Below are 20,137 nucleotides of genomic sequence, written 5' to 3' on the forward strand. Positions count from 1 at the left end.
AAATTAGCTTCAAGAGTTGTTTCAAAGATAATTTTAATAGTTTTTGTTCTATGATCAAGTCCAAATATATTAGAAGGCGGTAACCATTTCCTTAGCCTGTGTAACTACAGGCCAATGTATTAGAAGGCGGTAACCATTTCCTTAGCCTGTGTAACTACAGGCCAATATATGGGCTGTCTGTGTACAAATCTTTCCCTCTGCCAGTCACTTTCATTTGGAAAGTGCTTCTCCTAAAAGAATGAAGATTCACTTCCAAGGTAAATGATTAATAAATATGCTTCATGGAGGAATAAAAAGACAAAATATTTATAAATATGCATTGCCTCTAGCCAAGGCAAGGTCCGTTTTCGTCACTTGCATAAGACAATAACATGAAATAACCCTGTTTCGTCTTCTCCAGGGAAGAATGAAGCATCTCCCTTCAAGCATGAGCAAAGGAAGTGTCAGCATGCTTAAGTTCTGAGTCACAAACAGTTCATGAGATTTCAAAAGTAAGAAGTCCAGTTTTCACCTAGATAAAGTGCTATCCTCTTCATTGTTGCAAAGCGGCCACTGACATTTCCAATTGCAGTTCTAGTTCACATTACACCAAGAGTTTGCATGTTCATTCGCTGACGTATTAATTAGGTCACAACATAACACGTTCACAGTATAGTATAGTGTATGGAAGTCAACTGACGTCCCAAAGGAAGCCAAGATCTTTGACTCATTGTATTTGTAGGAAAACCAAGATCAACTCAACAGTAAAACACCAAATCAACCCTTTTAATAAAAGGTACCAATACGCAAATGCTCTAATAAATACACACAAACAAAAGGGAAAAGAGTGAGATGAGGTTCTTCTGGGAAACTGTCTTGTCAAGCATTCTAGGAATCTGAGCCCGAGAAACAGCCGCCATCTTGCTCACCCCTCCCCCCACCTCCTAGCACTTCCTGTGACCCACCTCACTCTCCACTAACTCAAGCATTTCCTTCAGGGAGAGTTTTGTTTTAGCCCTGGGATGCACCAGCACTTCCATAAACTGACTGTATGTGGGGTTTTTTTTTTTTCTTTTTTTTTAAGAAGAAGAAGAAAAAGAAGAAGAAGCTGTACAATCTGCTGATGGTTGTCAAGGTGACCAGAGTTTTGATTCATCTTCCTCATCCAGGAAGGATGTTGGTGTTGACTGGATGGAAAGAGATGCTCAGAGGCGGTCAACTAGTATCTCAGCCCTGATACCGCTGACTACAGGACATCAGCAGGATGGGAAAGACAGCTTGAGAAGCTTAGCAGCGCCAAATATGAGGAGAACATAACTACAGGACGTGATGGGAGAAAAATGTCACTAAAACTGAACAGCATTGCATTAGTTTCCTGAAACTTGGCTTTTGGTAGAAAGATAAGTAACTTCTCACTACCCACAACAACATCTTCCTCTTGGCTTTGACTGCCCTGAGCTCCATAATGTCTTAGCCCCTGGGATTCTTTCTACCAACTAGGTAAGCACAGTTGGGTGCAAACACCGGCCACCATCCACAGCCTTGCATCACCTTCTTCCAACATGGAGGATGATTTCGGCATCGAGGTCACTACTTTTACATTTTCACTTGCACAAACTTAAAGCTATGGGTGCAGCCCTAACAGATAAACATCTATGTACCCACTCCTCCCGACAGAGGAGGCAACAGTGGGTAGCAAAGCTTCCGGGGTGTGTCAAAGGAATGCATGGAAAGGGGACCCCGGGGACCACTCAGGAAACCGACCAAACACTCAAGGTGGACCATGACATTTCCAGGAAATGTCATTCTAGTTTAGCCAGACATGACAAGGGGCATAACACTCACCCCAATCTTAAAATTAGCAACAGTTATTCATATAAATCTGACTACAGTCAAGGGCAGTTAACTCGACCTCAGACCAAAACAGAACCAGGAGTGGTGCTGCATGTAAAAACACAAAGGCAGGACCAGTGGGCATCAGAGTGATAACATCAGTGGGCCGCTGGGGGAGAGGGAGGTCTGCAGAGAAACAAGGCTGTAGAGCTTTGAGGATTTCCCCGCTTCAACTAGTCCCACACTCCGCTAAGTTATTCTCTTGATTGATAGAATAAAATATATCCAGATTCAGAATTTTTTGATATATCTGACGTCAGACCATAGAATTCTTCAATAGCTTGAGCATCTATTTTCTGCAACGAAGAAAAATAAAATAAAATAATGTAATTATTTACTGTGATTCTTGGGAAAACAAAATCTAAAATGTAAGAAACATGAGTTGGTATAGAAATGCAATTAGGAACCTTTAATTATTCGTTCTATACATTTGACAGATGCAAACTGCTAGGAACAAAAGAAAATCCCCAAACAAACAAACAAACAACCTTTCATCCTTTCTTCTAACAGTAACCATATATAGATGCCCTTTGAAAAACTTAGCAAGTCTGTTTTTCAGAAAACAACCCAAGGGATTACTCAGATCTTTGAGTTCATCACAGCTCATTTCCTTGAGAGTCTATTATACAAAAATAGCTACCCTAGTGGGTTAAACCAGACTCACCTTTGAGTGTAGAGTTTATAATATTTCTTCACAAGAAAGAAAGTTAGTGCATGAAGTAGGTAGACAAACTCTAAATATTTCCATACTACTGGAAGGCAGGACCACTTACAACAGTTGCCCCACCCCAGCTCCCTTCTCCCCCCTATTCCCATGAGAGTAACCTGCATACCTACCTCTACAATGTCATCATCAAACAACAGCCAGAAGCCGTGACTCTTCACAATGGTGATGTAATGCCCACGGTTAGGACCACTGGAAAGAGTGAAGGGGAGAAAGTCACCAGGCGAACACACACGTCTTTATTAGCATTCCAGTTATCAATGCAAAAAGTCTAATGTCATCGAGTATAGGCAGCACAGCGGCACAGACCTGTACTCTCAGAAACTGAAGCTGAGGGTCAAATCTAGCCTGGGCTCCATAGAGATATGCTGCTTCAAACTGAAAAGAACCATGGACTAGTTTTTATCTAAGTCCACAAACCTGGCAGAGCATCTGGGTACTGGCACCATGCTGGTCATGGGAAGGTATAGAAGGCCAACGGGGAAAACACAATTATTGTATACCTACTATGCACCAGAAAAACAGTGAGCAAGACAAACACGTCCCCCTCCCCCCTTCTCTGGGGACTTGGTGCTATAAGGTTGATTTGAATCACAATGTTTCTGAGTTATTTATTTAATTCTTGTTGAAAAAAAAAAAAGAGTTAGGAGATGGAACTTTTGTTTCTGGGCTTTGCTTTGGTTTGGGGTTTTTGAAGATATCTACAAAAGAATTACTTTGAACTCCATTCTCCTGTCACAGGAGAGTGCATTCATGATAGAGATCGGCGGCCGCCGCCCCTTGTAAATTTTTCCCACGAGACACATTCTACCATACTCTGATGTGACAAGAAAGCCCAATCCAGACGTGGTTCTAGAACACCAATGGCCCATGATGTAGAAAGACCCATGTCATTTGTTATAACAGTGCAAAAAACATAGGGTTGTCTGGGGTGGGGGGTCCCATAGGCTATAACAAAGCAACCACATAACACATGTGGAGAAGTGCCATAAAGCAGGATACCAGGAAAGGGTTATTTGATAAGCTGCAACAGAAGGAGGGTCCTCTGGAATCAGGGGTGAGGGGGAGAGAAGTCACGTGACTGTACGTGACATGACGAGAGTTTCCGAAGAGCATAAAATAAAGACACAGCAATCAAGTCAAAAGTCAGAGCATCAGCAGGGCGGTGGTGGTGCACGCCTTTAATCCCAGCACTCGGGAGGCAGAGGCAGGTGTCTGTCTACACAGGACATTCTAGGACAGCTAGAGCTGTTACACAGAGAAACCCTGTCTCAAAAAACAAAAAACAAAAACAAAGAAAAAAACAAAGCAAAAAACCCAGAGCATCTAGAGCCAAGAAACTCCAGTGGAGGACGAAGGAGGCAGAAGGTCAAAGGGACAGACCTTCCTGGCACCACAGTATGGTAGCTAAGATCGTTCGCTCTCTGCCTTGAGCACACCAGGAAGATGCCAGAGGTTCTTAGCAGAGGCAGGATCTGACTTAAGTGTCAGAAGTATGTTAACAAGCCATAGTGCATAACTACATGTACTAGGATGCGCAAGTGTGTATGCAAAACAACAGGAGGAAGTGTCACTGGGTTTACATCAAATGGCGCTCTTCTCCCTACATCTAGTATTATTTGTAATACATAGCTACACTGCTAAAATTGAAAGGCTGAATTCTTTCCCCTCATCACTTACCATGTATATGAGGGTAGTATATGAGTGCGTGTATGTTTGTGTGTGTGTGTGTGTGTGTGTGTGTGTGTGTGTGTGTGTGTGTGTGTGTGTAAGCCATGATTATATCAAGTGTGGAATTTTTTTTTAAATGTGCCAATACCATTCAGCAAAGCCCTGGGCTTCTTTGTATCTAGAGTCTTCCTTTCTTGGTCTCATGTAAATCTCACTGTAGAATGCTGGGAAATGGAGTCGGCAAGGAGCTCGGCTGGTGAAAACCTTTGCTGTCAAGCCTGATGACGGCCTGAGTTCAGTTCCTAGCATATGCTTGGTAGGAGGAAAACACTGACTCCCACAGGCTGTCCTCTGACCTCCACTCTCAGGCCAAGGTAGGCAAGGAAGGGCAGATGCATGCTAAATAGTGTGATTTTTTTTTTTAAAGCTATGTTTTAAGAATTGGGGGAATGTTGAAAGTTATATTAAAAGATACATTTTTAAGGACATATTTTTGATCAACCAAAATGCCACCAAGTTATTACATATGATCTATTACTTCCATGTTTGATTCATACATATTTTAAAAAAAACTCTTCAGATTGTGATTTTTATGATACACATGGCTTTTTAAAAGATTTTAATTTTTAATCACGTGTGTCTATGTACACGTGGCTGAGTCTGAAAAACTGTTAGGTGTGTTGGAGCTGGAGTTACAGGTGGTCATGAGCCACTGGGCACAGGCATTAAAACTAACCTCAGACGTGGAAGAACATACAGTTGTTAACTGCTAAGCCATCTTTCCTATACCTATGCATGGCTTTTTAAAAAATAAAATCAGGGGCTATACAGATGGCTCAGTAGTTAAGAGCATCCAAGTCCTTAGCACCCATGGGAAGTGACCTACAAACATCTCTAGCTCCAGAGGATCTGCCACCTTTGGCCTCTGCCAGCACCTGTACCCACCCACATACAGACACACACACTTATGCATAATTAAATAAAAATAAATCTTTAAAAAATATATATATAAATAAATCCTGGTGGCAGTAGTGCACACCTTTAATCCCAGCAGAAACAGGTAGATATTTCGGAGTTCAAGGCCAGCCTGGTCTACAGAGTGAGTTCCAGGACATCCAGGGCTACACACAGAAACTGTGTCTCAAAATAAATAAATAAGCAAGCGAGCAAGCACTTATTTCTCCATGTCATTTTAAACTCATCATCTGTATCACTTCTATCTAAAGGAGAGGAAACTACTTTCCTTGATAGAACCGTTGATTACCGTTGTTCTCAGGTTATTCGTGCGCATGGACAGCTATGATTATTCATAGGCCCGTGCTTCATACTGGCATGTTTTTTCTCGACATTGTCTTTGGGCCAGCGGCGCGCTAATATTACATCACCTAGTCTTAGTGTGCGTTAAGTACCCTGGATGACAACCTCGTAACGATGACCTTGCGTAACACTGCATCTCTTAGGGAACGTCTCCACGGTAAGCATCTCTGCATATTTTGAAGTGTAGCCGGGCCTGTTTTGATGAGAAGATAAGTTCTACACTTACCACAGAAGCCTGGCCTCCAAGCCCACCCTTACCTTCCACAGTGAACAACCACGGCCACCAGATCATACATTCGGTCCAGGTTCACAGCGTCGCTGGAAGTGTTGAAGAGCCGGAGCTCCAGAGGGAAGACCACTCGGTAGGACAGCTTGGTGTACCTGTGGAGCTGCTCCATGTACTTGAACCTCTTTAGGTGCAGGGCCAAAATCATGGGCAGCTTTTTAACCCTCATCCTAAGAAAGCATAAAACAGAAAGCCAACTGTACCCAATGACCACCGGAGAAAGAAAATTCATTATTGCCTACACAAACGAGAGCAAGAGGGGCCCAGCGGGCGAAGGATACACTGGTGGATGGATATTGATGCGCCCTGCATCCTTGGCTAACCCAAGTGAGAGAAAAGCGCAACCATGCATCTCCGTTTGGTCATGGCATATGATCTCTTGCTATGCTTCTGCCTGCAGAATGGAATGTATTTGGACAGTCCACTCCCTTGTACACGGACAGGAGGGCTGGGAAGTTAAGAAAAGGAAGCTGAGAAAAGGAGCAGGCAAAATGACAGACTAGCAGAAGGAAGCTTCTGGCACATGCTCACGCCCCGTCCTCACCCTTGCAGGGGCTCCCTACCACGCCGAAGCTGTTTTCACCAGCTAAACTCTAGGGTCATAGGGTTACACTCGTGAATTGGGAGGCAGGGGCTATAGACATGTTTGAACACAGTTGCTTTCCCTGTTGAAGCCTTCACATGTAACAGTGCACTGAAGGTTTTGAGAAACGCCGCCCTAGAGGAATTATTCTGGTCTCAGCCTTACATAAACAATTTTTTCTTTCCCACTGCCTGACCATTAACTACCATTCCTGGGTAAACAGTCACACGGTAACAGCTTGTGTGTGTGCCAGTGCTGGAGAGGCCCACCCTGTTCTCTCCCCTCTAACCCCCACCCCCGGACAAATGCACTGAATTAGCACAAACACTGCTGGACCTGTGCACATCTTTTATATGTATTGTTTTTAAAAGGACCAATTCTAGGAGACTATTTATTGAGAAATCCACTAAGGTTAAAAAAAAAAAAAAAAAAAAGCCCCTTCATAAAAATAAACAAAAACATCAGTAGAGACAGGCATGACGGCACATGCCTCACGATCCCACAGCTCCGAGGGAGGTGCAGACAGGAGGACGGCAAGTTCTAGAGCCGCCTGGGTTATACAGCCAGACCCTGTCTCATGAAAACAAATTAGTGGAAAAATAATAATTACACAAAACCTCCATGTTTCCCAGAAACATTATGTCATTTTAATTCATGAAACCTCCAGGGTTGACCAGAGAACACCTTCACACCACATAGGCTGACCTAGGCTGCCTGAGGCGGAGGGAGGGCCTCACAATGGGAGACAGAGTCAGTGTCCACCAACAAACAGTACCTGCTGCCAGTTACAGGGCTTGGCCTTGTCATGTTGATGGCATGGAGAAAGACATGACGGGCAGGGTGGAGGGTGAGGGAGGCTGGACAGAAAAGTCATTGCAACTTCCAGGTCTAGAGCGTCAGTTTTAGAGGGCACCGTTGAGTATCTGTGAGCTACCTTGAAAGCTCTAGAACCAACAAGATAAACTTATGCCAAGTAGGAACTCACAGGAAGATGAAACGTTCAAGTTTCTTGGTTTCTGGGGATGAGATAACGGGGGGAGCAACTAGTTAGCATGGAGTATCCAAGTTGCTGTAATTGGCAGGCACTGGTAAAAAGATGGCGGACCATGGATAAGAGTCTAAGACAGAACACAGTAATTTTCTTCGAGACAGGGTTTCTTCGTGTAGCCCTGGCTGTCCTAACTTCTTTATCACCTATTCTTGCAACTGATGCGCCCTTGCTCCACAGTTCCGTGTAAACAACAGATCATTTTTAAATCTTTGGCCGTAAGTAAGAAAGCCAACGTCTGCTGTCTCCACTGTGTGTTATGGACTGCGGTATGTGCCTTGTATAATTTATCCTCAGTCCTAAGAGGGTTAGTGAGTAGAGCTAAGCCCCACTGTGTACTAGCACAGTATCTGGCACCCAGCAACACTTGGTACTTGTCGATGAGAAGAAGAAAGGGGATGGGCAAATGAGGGCTCGCCGAGGCAGCGTTCTTATGCAGGTTTTCTTGATGAGGAAGGTCACCGGCTCTGTGACGCCGAGATGCAGACCCACGGAGCCCCACTGACGCGAGCCACCTCCCTGCTCAGCCCATCACGCACCTCTTCTGGGCTTCCTGTTTGCTGCAACACGTTTCACAATAATATTTTTGTTCACTGCAGAGCGTTTCTGTGTTGCTGAAGTCTCTGTGGAGAAAAAAAAAATGTTTTCACCTTTTTTTAAAAAGCCCCAGACATACTTAATACACCACATTTTAAACCCCTCTATCACCTGCAGGGTAATTTCCAATCAAAGTGGACAGGGCAATAGTCACAACGGAGCCTTCTCAAGCCTGGCACTGTTACGCCCTAAGAACATGTCTGTTCTACGACTGGGCTGTAGCTTTGCCGTGAGAGGTTTAGAAGCCAGGTACAACAGCTCACACTCCAATCCCAGCACTCGGGAGGTCGGCACACACTCCAATCCCAGCACTCGGGAGGTCGGCACACACTCCAAGCCCAGCACTCGGGAGGTCGGCACACACTCCAATCCCAGCACCCGGGAGGTCGGCACACACTCCAAGCCCAGCACCCGGGAGGTCGGCACACACTCCAAGCCCAGCACTCGGGAGGTCGGCACACACTCCAAGCCCAGCACTCGGGAGGTCGGCACACACTCCAATCCCAGCACCTGGGAGGTCGGCACACACTCCAAGCCCAGCACTCGGGAGGTCGGCACACACTCCAAGCCCAGCACCCGGGAGGTCGGCACACACTCCAATCCCAGCACCCGGGAGGTCGGCACACAATCCAAGCCCAGCACTCGGGAGGTCGGCACACAATCCAAGCCCAGCACCCGGGAGGTCGGCACACACTCCAAGCCCAGCACTCAGGAGGTCGGCACACACTCCAAGCCCAGCACTCGGGAGGTCAGCACACACCTCCAAGCCCAGCACTCGGGAGGTCGGCACACACTCCCACTCCAATCCCAGCACTCAGGAGGCGTGGGCAAAACAACGGAACGTTTAAAGACAGCCTAAGCTACACTGAGAGTTCAAAAGCAGCCCCATCCCTGAGCAAAACAAAACAAAACTTTATTTAAGAAGACCCAGACAGATACAAACTAAAGTTTCTAATAGATTCAGAAGGGGGGAAAGTCAGGATTTAGTAGTAGTAACAACAACAACAATAATAATAACAATAATAATAACAATTAATAGTAATAACACTTGTAATTTAGAAAAATACCATCAACAGCAAAAGCCTACTCAAACACCCTAAGTCAAGTCCCCAAAAGATAATCATACAATCCAAAGCGATATTTCTATATTAATTAAAAATGGTATCACAGAGGTTCCAGGTCCAAAGGCTACAAGAGTTAAAGATCCTAAAGTCAGAACTATACACAACTGTCCTCATGTCCAGCTTAAAAAACAAACAAACCAAAAGCCAAGAAGAGTCCAGGGGTGTAGCTCAGGTGGCCTAGAGCTGGCCTAGCTGGGGCCTGTCCCTAGTGCTGCATAAACTACCTGTGGTGATGCCTGCCACTAGGAAAGTGAGAGCAGAGAGACCAGATCACCCTTTATGACCTGGTTGAGCCTAAGGCCAGCTACTTAACCCCCCCCCACCCCCGACACACACACATGTGCACACACACACACACACACACACACACACACACACACACGCACACACACTAGTCACCTAGAGAGGTGGAGGCCTTCCACTCTCCCCTGCTCTCCCACAGGACCGAGGAAAAGCACTTTGGCTTGCCTTCTTTTGAAAACAAAGGCCATTGTGGCTGTGCCGGAAATAATCTCATCAGAAGGTCCTGCCTGCTACTTAGAGCTTTCACTTTCTAAATGTCACACCCTTTCATTCTTTGCCAGATTTGACTCTGCATTTCTGGGGTCCACTTCAAAAGGCTAAAAACAGCATTTAGAATAAATATACTATTCTGCAGTTTCAAAAATGCCCATTGGCATTTCCTCCTCATAGTCCCCCAGCAGCCGAATGATCAGGTTTTATTAAGCAGAAGATGGCATTAGTGATCTATTGTCCATCTGCTGAACTCCCAGCTAGGAGCTAGGTCCTGGGGATTTGGAGACTATATTCATACCGAGACAAGAGTGATTGAGCAAATACAGCTTAGTCATAAACCACTAGAGGTAACTCCCCTGCCTAAGATCCCCCCTCCATCAGTTTTGTGCTGCACTCAGGAGAAACCATCTGACTCCCACCACCCCCCCCCCCAGGCCATGGGCATCACACCCTAACAATCTTCTGACCCTGTGTCCCACTGCACTTTGCATGTCTCATTCCTCCACCCCACCCTGTGAAGGGTAGCTATCCAGAGCTCAGTGAACCAGCCTTCCTCCAGAGTAGATTTCCCTGACCACCGAAGGCGCTCCACCAGGCTCTGACCCGCAGCAGCTGGCTTTCTTTCATTTGCTTGTTTTGTTCTTAAAGGTGTGTGTGTGTGTGTGTCTGTGTGTGTGTGTGTGTCAGTGTGTGTGAGTCTGTGTGTGCACGTGTGTGTGCACACATTATGCACAGAGGCAAGAAGAGGGCAACTACGTCATCCTCTGTCACTCTTCTCGAATTCCTTTGAGGCAGGTTCTCCACTCTAACCTGTGGCTCATGTTTTCTCAGCTGGTCCTAAAATCCAACCATCCTCCTGCCTCTATATACCTCAGAACTTCAGTTACACACATGCACAAGATGTCTGGTTACATGCATTAACAAGCCTGGATGAAGGAGCCTCAACTGTGATCCCCAGGGTTACACAGCAAGCACTCTTAAAAGGGGAGAGATCTTGTCTGCTTTGGCCACTGGAATATAGTCAGCCTGACCCTGCTGAATGAATGAATGGATGAATGAATGAATGAAGTCAGCAAGAAGAATAAAGTCCAGAGGAAAAGTAGAGAGAAAAGAAAAAATGTATGTGTGCTGGAACAATCAAGGCTTTTCTCTAAAAGGCCATATCCAAGCCAGGTTTTCTTTTTTTTTAACAAAAATTTATTTATTTATTATATATACAATGTTCTGCCTGCATGTACACCTGCACACCAGAAGAAGGCATGAGGTCACATTATAGATGGTTGTGAGCCACCATGTGGTTGCTGGGAACTGAACTCAGGACCTCTGGAAGAGCAGTCAGTATTCTTAACCACTGAGCCATCTCTCCAGCCCCCCAAGTCAGGTTTTCACAGAAGGAAGTGCGTTGGGGAGACCCTGAGGCACAGAGGTAGGGCACAACATGAGGTGTGTGGGAGGGCCAAGCGCAGCCTTCAGTATCACAAAGAAGCTCGCATGGTCCCTACAGCTCAGTGGCTTCTGAGCAGCGTGGGAAAGAGATAAGCAGACAGTGTTTCTGAGAACTGCTACTTTCTTCTGCACTACAGAGAAAGGCTTGGAAGAGGTCGGGAGGCAAGGAAACCCTTCCCGTGCAATCATGCCCAACCTGCAGAGTCCACGTCCTTAGTGTGCAATCAGATTCATCACGGCTGAACGAAAACCTCACAGAGCATCTGCTGTGGGATACTGTTTGGGATTGCTTCCTTCATCAGAATAATCAAGGCAAGCCCAGTGCAGAGGGAGGAGCCAAGCACACTCACATCTTGAGAGCTAGATGTTCTCAGTAGGCTGGGATAAGATAAAATACATCAAAAGTCTTCACGGGTTGACCATCCCAGGGCTCAAAATCCAAACCACTTCTAGTCCCAAGCATTTAGACTTGGGACATCCAATCTGCATTAATTTAAAGGCACCATTTAGAAAGGTCACTCTCCTCCTCTGGGCAGAAGGACAATGCCACTACGTGGTGGTGGCTTATGCCTTTAATGCCAGCACTCTGAGTTCAAGGTCAGCCGGGTCTACATAGTGAGTTCCAGGACATAGAGTCTCAAAAAAAAAAAAAAAAAAAAAAGGAAGGAAGGAAGGAAGAAGGAAAGAGGAGGAGGAGAAGAATGCTACAATAAAAAGTGTGATGCTGTCAAGACAGTGAACCTGAAAAGCGGAAAGGGAAGGCCGGCCAGTGGGGAGCCGGCCCCGCAGGAATGGAAGCAGAGCAGGCCTGTGAGTTCGCTCTGGTAGTTCTCCGAACCAAAGCGCGGAGCATGATACAGTGGCACACCTGGGAGTGCAGCACTCAGAGGCTCTGGTCAGGAGGGTCGAGGCCAGCCTCAGCTACATAAGGAGGTTCTGTCTCTCACAAGAAAGATCGAGGCCAGCCTCAGCTACATAAGGAGGTTCTGTCTCTCACAACAATATCAAAATAATAACGAAGCAAGCAAGAAAGGCTGGGGAGGTTTTCCAAGGCCAAGTTAAAATAGGCACGAGGCAATGGAGAGATCTTTCTAGAACTTTGGATAAACTACCGAGGCACACAGAAGGCTAGGGAAGAATAGAGCACTCTGTGTTGCTTTAAAAAGGGGTCGTAGTAGCAATCAAACATTATTTTAAGATTCACCATGGGAACAAATCTAATAAGAAATGCATGGCTTTATAAAGAAATTTGACAGCTTTATGGAGACGTACCCAGCCTAAGTGGAGGAAGCCATTCTTGGGCGGGAGGGTGTTTTCCCATACAACACAGCAGATAACTAACTAGCATGCTCAAGGAATGTGCAGACTTTGCACCGCTCAACTAAAGTCTTTTTTTTTTTTTAATTATGTATATATATGTGTGTGTGTAGGCATACATGTGTGGAGTTCAGAGGGCAACCTATGGGAATTGATTCCTTCCTTCCATCACATGGGACCTGGAGATTGAACTCGGTTTGTGGGGCTTGGCAGCAAGCGCCGTAACCCACCAAGCCATCAATTGCTGGCCTCAATTAGAGTCTTAATCTAGACCATAAAATAAAACCAATACTGACTAGGAAGAGAAAATTCCTTTTTTTTTTTTTTTTCTTGAAAATTCACGCTACAGTTCTGATCACAGTGTTTCTTTTCCCATTTCCTCTTAGAGCCTCCTCACCTCCCACTAACCAATCCCACACCTCCTTCTCTCTCTAGAAAACAGACACATGAAGAAAACAAACCAGAATTTAAAAAAATCAAAAAACAACATGAGAAAACACACATATACAACACATACAGACACACACAGTAAAACAAAACAAAACAAAACTCCCATAAAACACAAAATCAGAAACCATATTTAAAAAAACAACAACAACAAGAAAAATACCAGTAAGATTAAAAAGGGAGGTGGGCATGGGCTGGAGAGATGGCTCAGAGGTTAAGCGCACTAGCTGTTCTTCCAGAGGTCCTGAGTTCAATTCCCAGCAAAAACATGGTGGCTCACAACCATCATAATGAGATATGGTGCCCTCTTCTGGCCTACAGGCACACATGCAGGCAGAACATTGTATACATAATGAAAAAATAAATATTTTAATGCCCAAAAAAGCAATATGAAACAAAAAATTCTATTAAAATATCACTGATTCGTTTCATGTTGGCCATGCCTAAATGTGGTTTGTATAACTAATTATGCTCTGTTGAAGAAAAGAAATTTTTCCTTTGCAAGTAACTGTCAGTTGGCGACAGCTTCTTGGTTAGGATGGGAACTCATGCCCACTTTCCCTCCTTTAGAGCTCAGGAAAGGAAAAAGTCTTAGGCAATGCCTCTAGTGATCTTCATGACACTTCAGGAGAAGCACAGGGGTAAACCGTGTGGCTGATCTCGAAAGTGGTCACGGGCTATGACAGGGCCAGGCTGTCAACATACACCTGTAACCACGCTCACTAGGCTTTGCTCAGCCATCTAGATCCTGGCCCTCAAATCCCACCAGTTAAGCATCAGAAAATGTGACACTTGAGGACTTGGAGGATGGCTCAGTTAATGAAATGCCTGCTTCACAAAGCGTGAGGACCTGGGTTTGGTCCCTGACACCCATGTAAGAGCCAACTGATGGGGTAGCACACAGTCAGTGCGTGGGAGGGTAGTTACAAAGCAGATCCCGGGAACCCCCTGCAAGCCAGAGCAGCTGAGTTAGTAAGTTCTGTGGTCAGAGAGAAATCCTGTCTCAAAACCAAAAGCAAGCGCTGGGCAGTGGTGGTGCATACCTTTAATCCCAGCTCAGAGGCGGAGGCAGGTGGATCTCACCGAGTTCGAGGCCAGCCTGGTCTACACAGCGAGTTCCAGGATGGCTAGGGCAATAGAGAGAAACTGCGTCTTGGGATAGGACAACAAAACAACAATGAAACTAACTAACTAACTAACCAAATAAATAAATAAATAAAACAAAAACCAAACAAAAGAAACAGGAAGTTACTGCCTTTTGAATGCCTTCCCTCCCCGTGGCTTCCTCGCTGCACCTCAGCGCTGCCCTCCAAGGGCTTTTGTGTTTCTTTTTTGAAGATCTACTTTGTTTTCAACTGTCTGTATTTAGGCTTGCGGTGCTGTGTGGGTTTGCACGGCGAGTTCGGGTGCCCACTGAGGCCAGAGGCACCAGATCCCGTAGAGCTGGAGTAAAAGGTGGGGCTGGGACCTGAACTGAGGTCCTCTGCAGGAGCAGCCAGTGCGCTTAACCGCTGAGCCATCCCTCCAGGCGAAGTGCTCCCCGGTTTGAACGCAATCTCAATCGATACTCATCCCACCTTCCACTCTCACCGCAGTCAAGGCCATCAGACCCCCTCCAGGTAAAACCGGGGCATGCCTGGGTTCCACGGTCTCGTCTCAAAAATCCCACTGAGCTGCCTGGGTGGAGACCAGCTGTTCCAGGGCCACCCAGATGTTAGCATGCAAATGAGGCTCCTGAGGAATCTGGTCAAAATACAGACTCTGATTCTAAAGGCTACATTTCTGGAAACATTCCAACCTGTGTCAATGGTACTGGTCCACTGACCCGAGTAAGATGGCAGAATTGGAGCTCAGCTCCTCACAGTTTGGCGGCACCAGAACCACCAGAAAATACATTAGAGACGGAAGCCCAGACTAACAGGAGTGCTGCTTTGCTTTGCTTTGTTTTGTTGAGACAAGGTTTCTCTGTGAAGCCTTGGCTGGCCTGGACTCATTTGGCAGACCAGGCTGGCCTCGAAGTCACCTATCTGCCTGCCTCTGCCTCCCTGAGTGCTGGGATTACAGGCGTGCGCCACAGCGCCCAACTCTCACTGGAGTTCTTAATGTCTTCTATGCCTTGATTTTTACTACTATCCAGGTGATTCTGATATATGCGCCAAGGTCTGAGAACCACTGACTGACTTGAATGTTAAAGAGAAGGAGAAAGAGAAGGAGGTGGGAGAGAGAGAGGGAGGACGGACATACACTGTGGAAATACGTATAGAGGCTCCTCAAAAATACACACACACACACACACACACACACACACACACAAATAAAATGTATGAACCAGCTTACCACTCCTGGGTTCATACTTGAAGGACACTGAAGTCAGAACACCTCAGAGACATATGTGTATCCACACCAGTCCCTACGCTACTCACAATACAGGAAACCAGCCTCACACAGAGCCAGCCTAACACCACAGAGACGTTCGTACATCCGTGAGGACTGCTACACTATCTACAACACATGGTACCAGCCTAGATGTCTATTGACAAGTGGATCAAGAAAATGTGGGGTGTGTGTGTGTGTGTGTGTGTGTGTGTGTGTGTGTGTTGTCGTGTCATGAAAACAGATAAAGGTCTATGAAGGGAGGAAGAGCTGTGATGGATGGGAGGCAGGACGGAAATAACAAGGGAATGAGATAAATGTGACATGAAAGCAGAAGAGAGAATTGAGGAGAGACTGGAACCAAGAAAAGGGAGCAGGTGAGACGACAGGGGAGGAGGGCGGCTGAGTAAGGACAAACCATGATGTGTGAAAATGCCATAACAAAGCACATTACTTAGTGTGTTAACTAAAAAAATCCATGAGTGTCAGTCACATCCCGGGAAATTCCATATGTCACTAATGACCAGAACTAAGGTAGAGGTCAGCTGCACAGAAGAGAGATGCATGTGACAAACAGCAGGAGTGACGATGTGTCTGTAGGCTCGGGACATAAACTTGAGTTTCTCAAAACAGGTAGAAACAGGATTCCTAAAGATTGGTTTTCACATGGAGAGAGTTCTGAGAGGGTTCAAAGGTCACTTGCTGGACCACCTGGTCACCTCCTGGCCAGAGAGGATTTCAAGTGAGAGGGGGACAATGGGAGGGAGCCCTTTTAAATCCTGAGGTTTTCAGAGGGGGCGGGGCATGACAGGAGACACAGCCCAGCCTCTTTCTTAGAACCCTCAGCGGCAGGCTGCCTAGGACATGGTACAAAGCACAAGCGTTTGGCTCAGACAACTAACAGTGTGGGTTCACGGCTTCTCTTGATCTGTTTTTCTAGATTTTAAGGTTGTTTACACCATTTTTCTGGGACAAAAGTTCAGTGAGAATACATTGGGATCTACCACCCGTCTGGAAGGAGGAGACAGGGCACTTATTCAGGTCCCAGGATTTCAGCTTGACTCCTTAACAATCATTAAAATAGATGAAAGGCAGAAGCATGGCATCATAAAATATTGATACAGGGGATGTTAAAAAGCTCCTAACTGGGCCTGGAGAGATGGCTCAGTGGATAAGAGCACTGTCTGCTCTTCCAAAGGTCCTGAGTTCAATTCCCAGCGAACACATGGTGGCTCACAACCATCTATACTGGGATCTGATGCCCTCATCTGGCCTGTAGGAGCACATGCAGATAGCGTACTCATTCATAAAATAAATAAATAAAATCTTTTAAAAATTTTTTTTAAAAGAGAAAGCTCCAACTAAAAATCAAATAAAATGGATTTAATACAAATTGAGTCATGGAGGCCAACGTCACGGTCATCCCTTCTCCCAATTCAAAGACTTTATTTATTTTTTTTCCTTTATCTATGTGAGTTCCGGTTATCATGGAACTCACTATGTATACCAGGCTGGCCTTGAACTCACAAAAGTCAGCCTGCCTCTGCTTCCCAAGTGCTAGAATTAAAGGTGTGTGCTGCTATGACACCTTAATCCAGAGATGTATTTGGCAGGGAAAACAGCTAACCAACCAAACCCAGCTAATGGGTCTGCTTGTGCTACCCACCCCTGGGTGTGCTGCACTTGTGACAGAGGAATGGAAGCTGTGGCCCCATCACAGAGCTCTCGGTGGTGAAGGACAACAGCTGGCCAACTTCTCGTTAGGACACTTGAGAGCAGGTGCAGGTGAGCCGGCCAAGATCTAACTTAGGGGTAATAAAAAGCTATGGAGTACCTATCAGGAAGATTGGCATGGACTGTCCATTCAAATAGGAATCTGATGGACCTAAAAGGCCAGTGTGAGAGCTATGAGACATCAACTTGACTGGACTTAAAGGTACCTAGGAAATGTGCTTCTGGGAGTAGCTGTGGGGGTAACTGGGAACGCATGGCCCAAATGAATGCAGACAGCACCATCTCATGCATTGGGCTCTAGGACCAAATAAAGACAGGACTTTTTTTAAAAGGAGGTGAGTTGAATGTGAGCGCTCACTTCGCTGTTTCCTAGCTGTGAACATTGTGTGACTGGCTGCCCTGCGCTCCTGCCACCATGCCTTCCTTCTCCACGGTGGTGGACTGAAGCCTTACACCGTGACCCGAAATCAACCCTTTTCCTTCAGTTGCCTTTTTTGTCAGACACTATATATATATAAAATCACAGTACTGAGAAAAGCAATCAATGTGAGAGCTATTCCACACTCTCCTAAGCCAGCTTTGCATATTGAGAACCTAGCCCCTTGACAGAGCCAAGCTGAAGAAAAGAGGCCAGCCTGCAAAACACATTGCAAACCGTCTTTGCTTGCTCCTCACCGAGAGTGGAGAGGGGGGAAGCGGTCAGTGAGTGGAAAAGCCATTAGCCCCCAAGTCATGCAACTTATCACACCCCATGTGAGCCAAGAACCCCCTCCCAGCAAGCACTGTTTCCTGACTCTTACTGCCACAAACCAGCAGAGCCTTGTTATGACACTCTAAGATGTCCTGCCAAGACAAGCCATGGTAACTGCTCACTAGGAAAGCCCACCCCCACCTTCACCAGAAGCCATGCTATAGGGCAGTTTCCTGTCCTTAGTGTCCCTCAGGGTCATCTGTGTAGTCCCAGTTGGCCAGGAGTGGCCAGATCTTAAGAGCTCGGTGATTTTTGAAATTCGTTGTTGCGGCTTGGGCATAGGGACAGGACTAAGACCCTTCTCTCCAGACCATGTGTTTACATTTAATCTCTCGGGGAAGAAGAAATAGGAAATAAGAAGGCTGTATTGGTTTAAAAGTGGGGATGGTTGCGAGGGACAAAGATGTCCCTTCCATGTTTACTAACCGGGGCAAAAGCTCAAGCCCCCAGGCAGAATGCAAGCGGTTACCTCAGACAGTGGGTGATGGAGGTGTTCTGTTCCACATCAACGGAGAGGTCAAGAAAATCTTCATCTTTGCTACTCACCTGAAGCAAAAAAAAAAGGGGGGGGAGTGGGGTTTAGGTACAAAATACACAGCAGACACCATTGCTAAAACTTTGAGCATTTATAGGCAGCCCGACACGTGACAGCGGTGAAGGTCACTCGTGCCAAGAATATTCACCAAACCAGTTACTTCAGAACATCCCAACCCAATCCCAGATTCCCAATTCAACTTCATCCCTTTCACAACTCTGATTCAAAACTCAGTAATTAAAGCTCAGCCAGGCTTCCCTTGCTCTCCGGCCATTTTTCTCATTGTTGCAACCAGTAAGTACCAGGCAGGCATCTACGTAGCCCACACTGGCAGAGCATGGGGACAAAGAAGGGACAAGAGATAGGAAACTTCCACCCACAGGGTGGCCTTTCACTAAGTCCAGTTCCTTCAAGTCACTCCTTTCCTCTGGTGCCTGTTCAAGCACCATGGGACCAGGGAGCTGGGCTGTCATGCCAGGTCCCGTTGAGCTGTTCTTCAAATGTGGACACCATGTGTAGAGTCCAGCACCGTCATTCCTGAGCTGGTCACACAGCCTGTTGTGATGTAGGCCACCCTTGGCTTAACCAGCTCACTGGTCCCAGTTGCTCCCCAGCACTTCACGTGTCTGTCAAAGCTCGCTGACTCACTCAACAACAACCCTGAGGTTTTACAGTTTTGCTGGTGGCTGGGGAGCGATGAGCTGACCCAGCAACAAACTTGAAGTGTTCAGTCCACCAGCGGGAAGGTGAGGACCACACTCATTTAAAAGGTAGCAGTGTGTGACCATGTTCTAGTGGGTATATGGACAACACAAATCGGACTTGGTTTTTGTTTTCTTCCTCTTCCTCTTCCTCCTCCTCCTCCTCTTCTTCTTTCTCCTCCTCTTCCTTTTCCTCCTTGTCCTCTTCTTCTTCTCTTTCTTTTTCTTCTTCTTCTTCTTCTTGTTCTTCTTCTTCTTCTTTTTCTTCTTCTTCTTCTTTTTCTTTGAGGAGGGTCACAAGGGTAATGGGAGCAGCCCTGAGAGGACTTGGAAGTAGGTGTGATCAGGGTACACTATGTGAAATTCCCAAATAATCAATAAAAATATTATGGTGGAGGGAGAGAGAGTAACAATGACCCTATAATTACAGATTCTAGAAAAATTACCTGGAGACATACTCAGAGCTGTAGACACGCTCTCTGACACTATTACAGTAAACATAAGAATGGGAGCTACTCCTACTAAAAGGTGTATGGATTGAGGCCAGTTACTTAGACTCTCTATACCTGTTTCCTTATTGGCCTAAGACTAGCATCTCCTAAGACTGCTATAACGTAAGATAACACATGCAGCGAGCTGTAACAAGTAAGGGGTCAGGACCAGCTAGTGGAGCCCGCCTTTAATCCCAGGACTTGGGAGGCAGAGGCAGGTGGATCTCTGTGAGCTTGTATCTGCATAGAAAGTTCAATACTGGCCAGGATTACATGATCTTTAACAACAAAACAAAACAAAACAACCAAGGTGTAGCGGTACACACCTTTAATGCCAACACTTAGGAAGCAGACAGGCAGAATTTGAGGACATGCTGGTCTACATAGTAAGTTCAGGAGAGCCAGAGCTAATACATTGTGAGACCCTATCTTTAAAAAAAAAAGTGTTCAGTAAATGGAAGAGAGGTGAAAAATTGTTAATGGCCTAAAATGTTCACAGAGCTAGAAACGGTTTGCTACATGGTAGTTTCATTAGTTGGCTATGCAACTCTACACACTAGCTCTGTGTAAACGGTATGTGTATATCTAGATGGACAGTCCCCCA

At 45.9% G+C, this 20,137-nt stretch overlaps 1 protein-coding gene across 3 annotated transcripts in view; it reads right to left on the reverse strand.

Annotated features, from left to right (window-relative positions):
* Positions 1 to 1,662: 1,662 nt before the first annotated feature.
* Positions 1,663 to 20,137, reverse strand: part of Usp46 (ubiquitin specific peptidase 46) — a 66,580-nt gene continuing 48,105 nt past the window's right edge. For all 3 annotated transcript variants that reach the window (XM_051170258.1, XM_051170259.1, XM_051170260.1), the window contains 5 exons: positions 18,276 to 18,352; positions 8,041 to 8,124; positions 5,843 to 6,040; positions 2,710 to 2,788; positions 1,663 to 2,168 (listed from right to left, as the gene is read on the reverse strand). In XM_051170258.1, coding sequence (XP_051026215.1) covers positions 2,067 to 2,168; positions 2,710 to 2,788; positions 5,843 to 6,040; positions 8,041 to 8,124; positions 18,276 to 18,352 — 540 coding nt within the window. In that variant the 3' untranslated portion in view covers positions 1,663 to 2,066. The remainder of the gene's footprint in view (positions 2,169 to 2,709; positions 2,789 to 5,842; positions 6,041 to 8,040; positions 8,125 to 18,275; positions 18,353 to 20,137) is intronic.

This window comes from Acomys russatus, chromosome 28 (genome assembly GCF_903995435.1).
Source record: "Acomys russatus chromosome 28, mAcoRus1.1, whole genome shotgun sequence".
Lineage (NCBI taxonomy): Eukaryota > Metazoa > Chordata > Mammalia > Rodentia > Muridae > Acomys > Acomys russatus.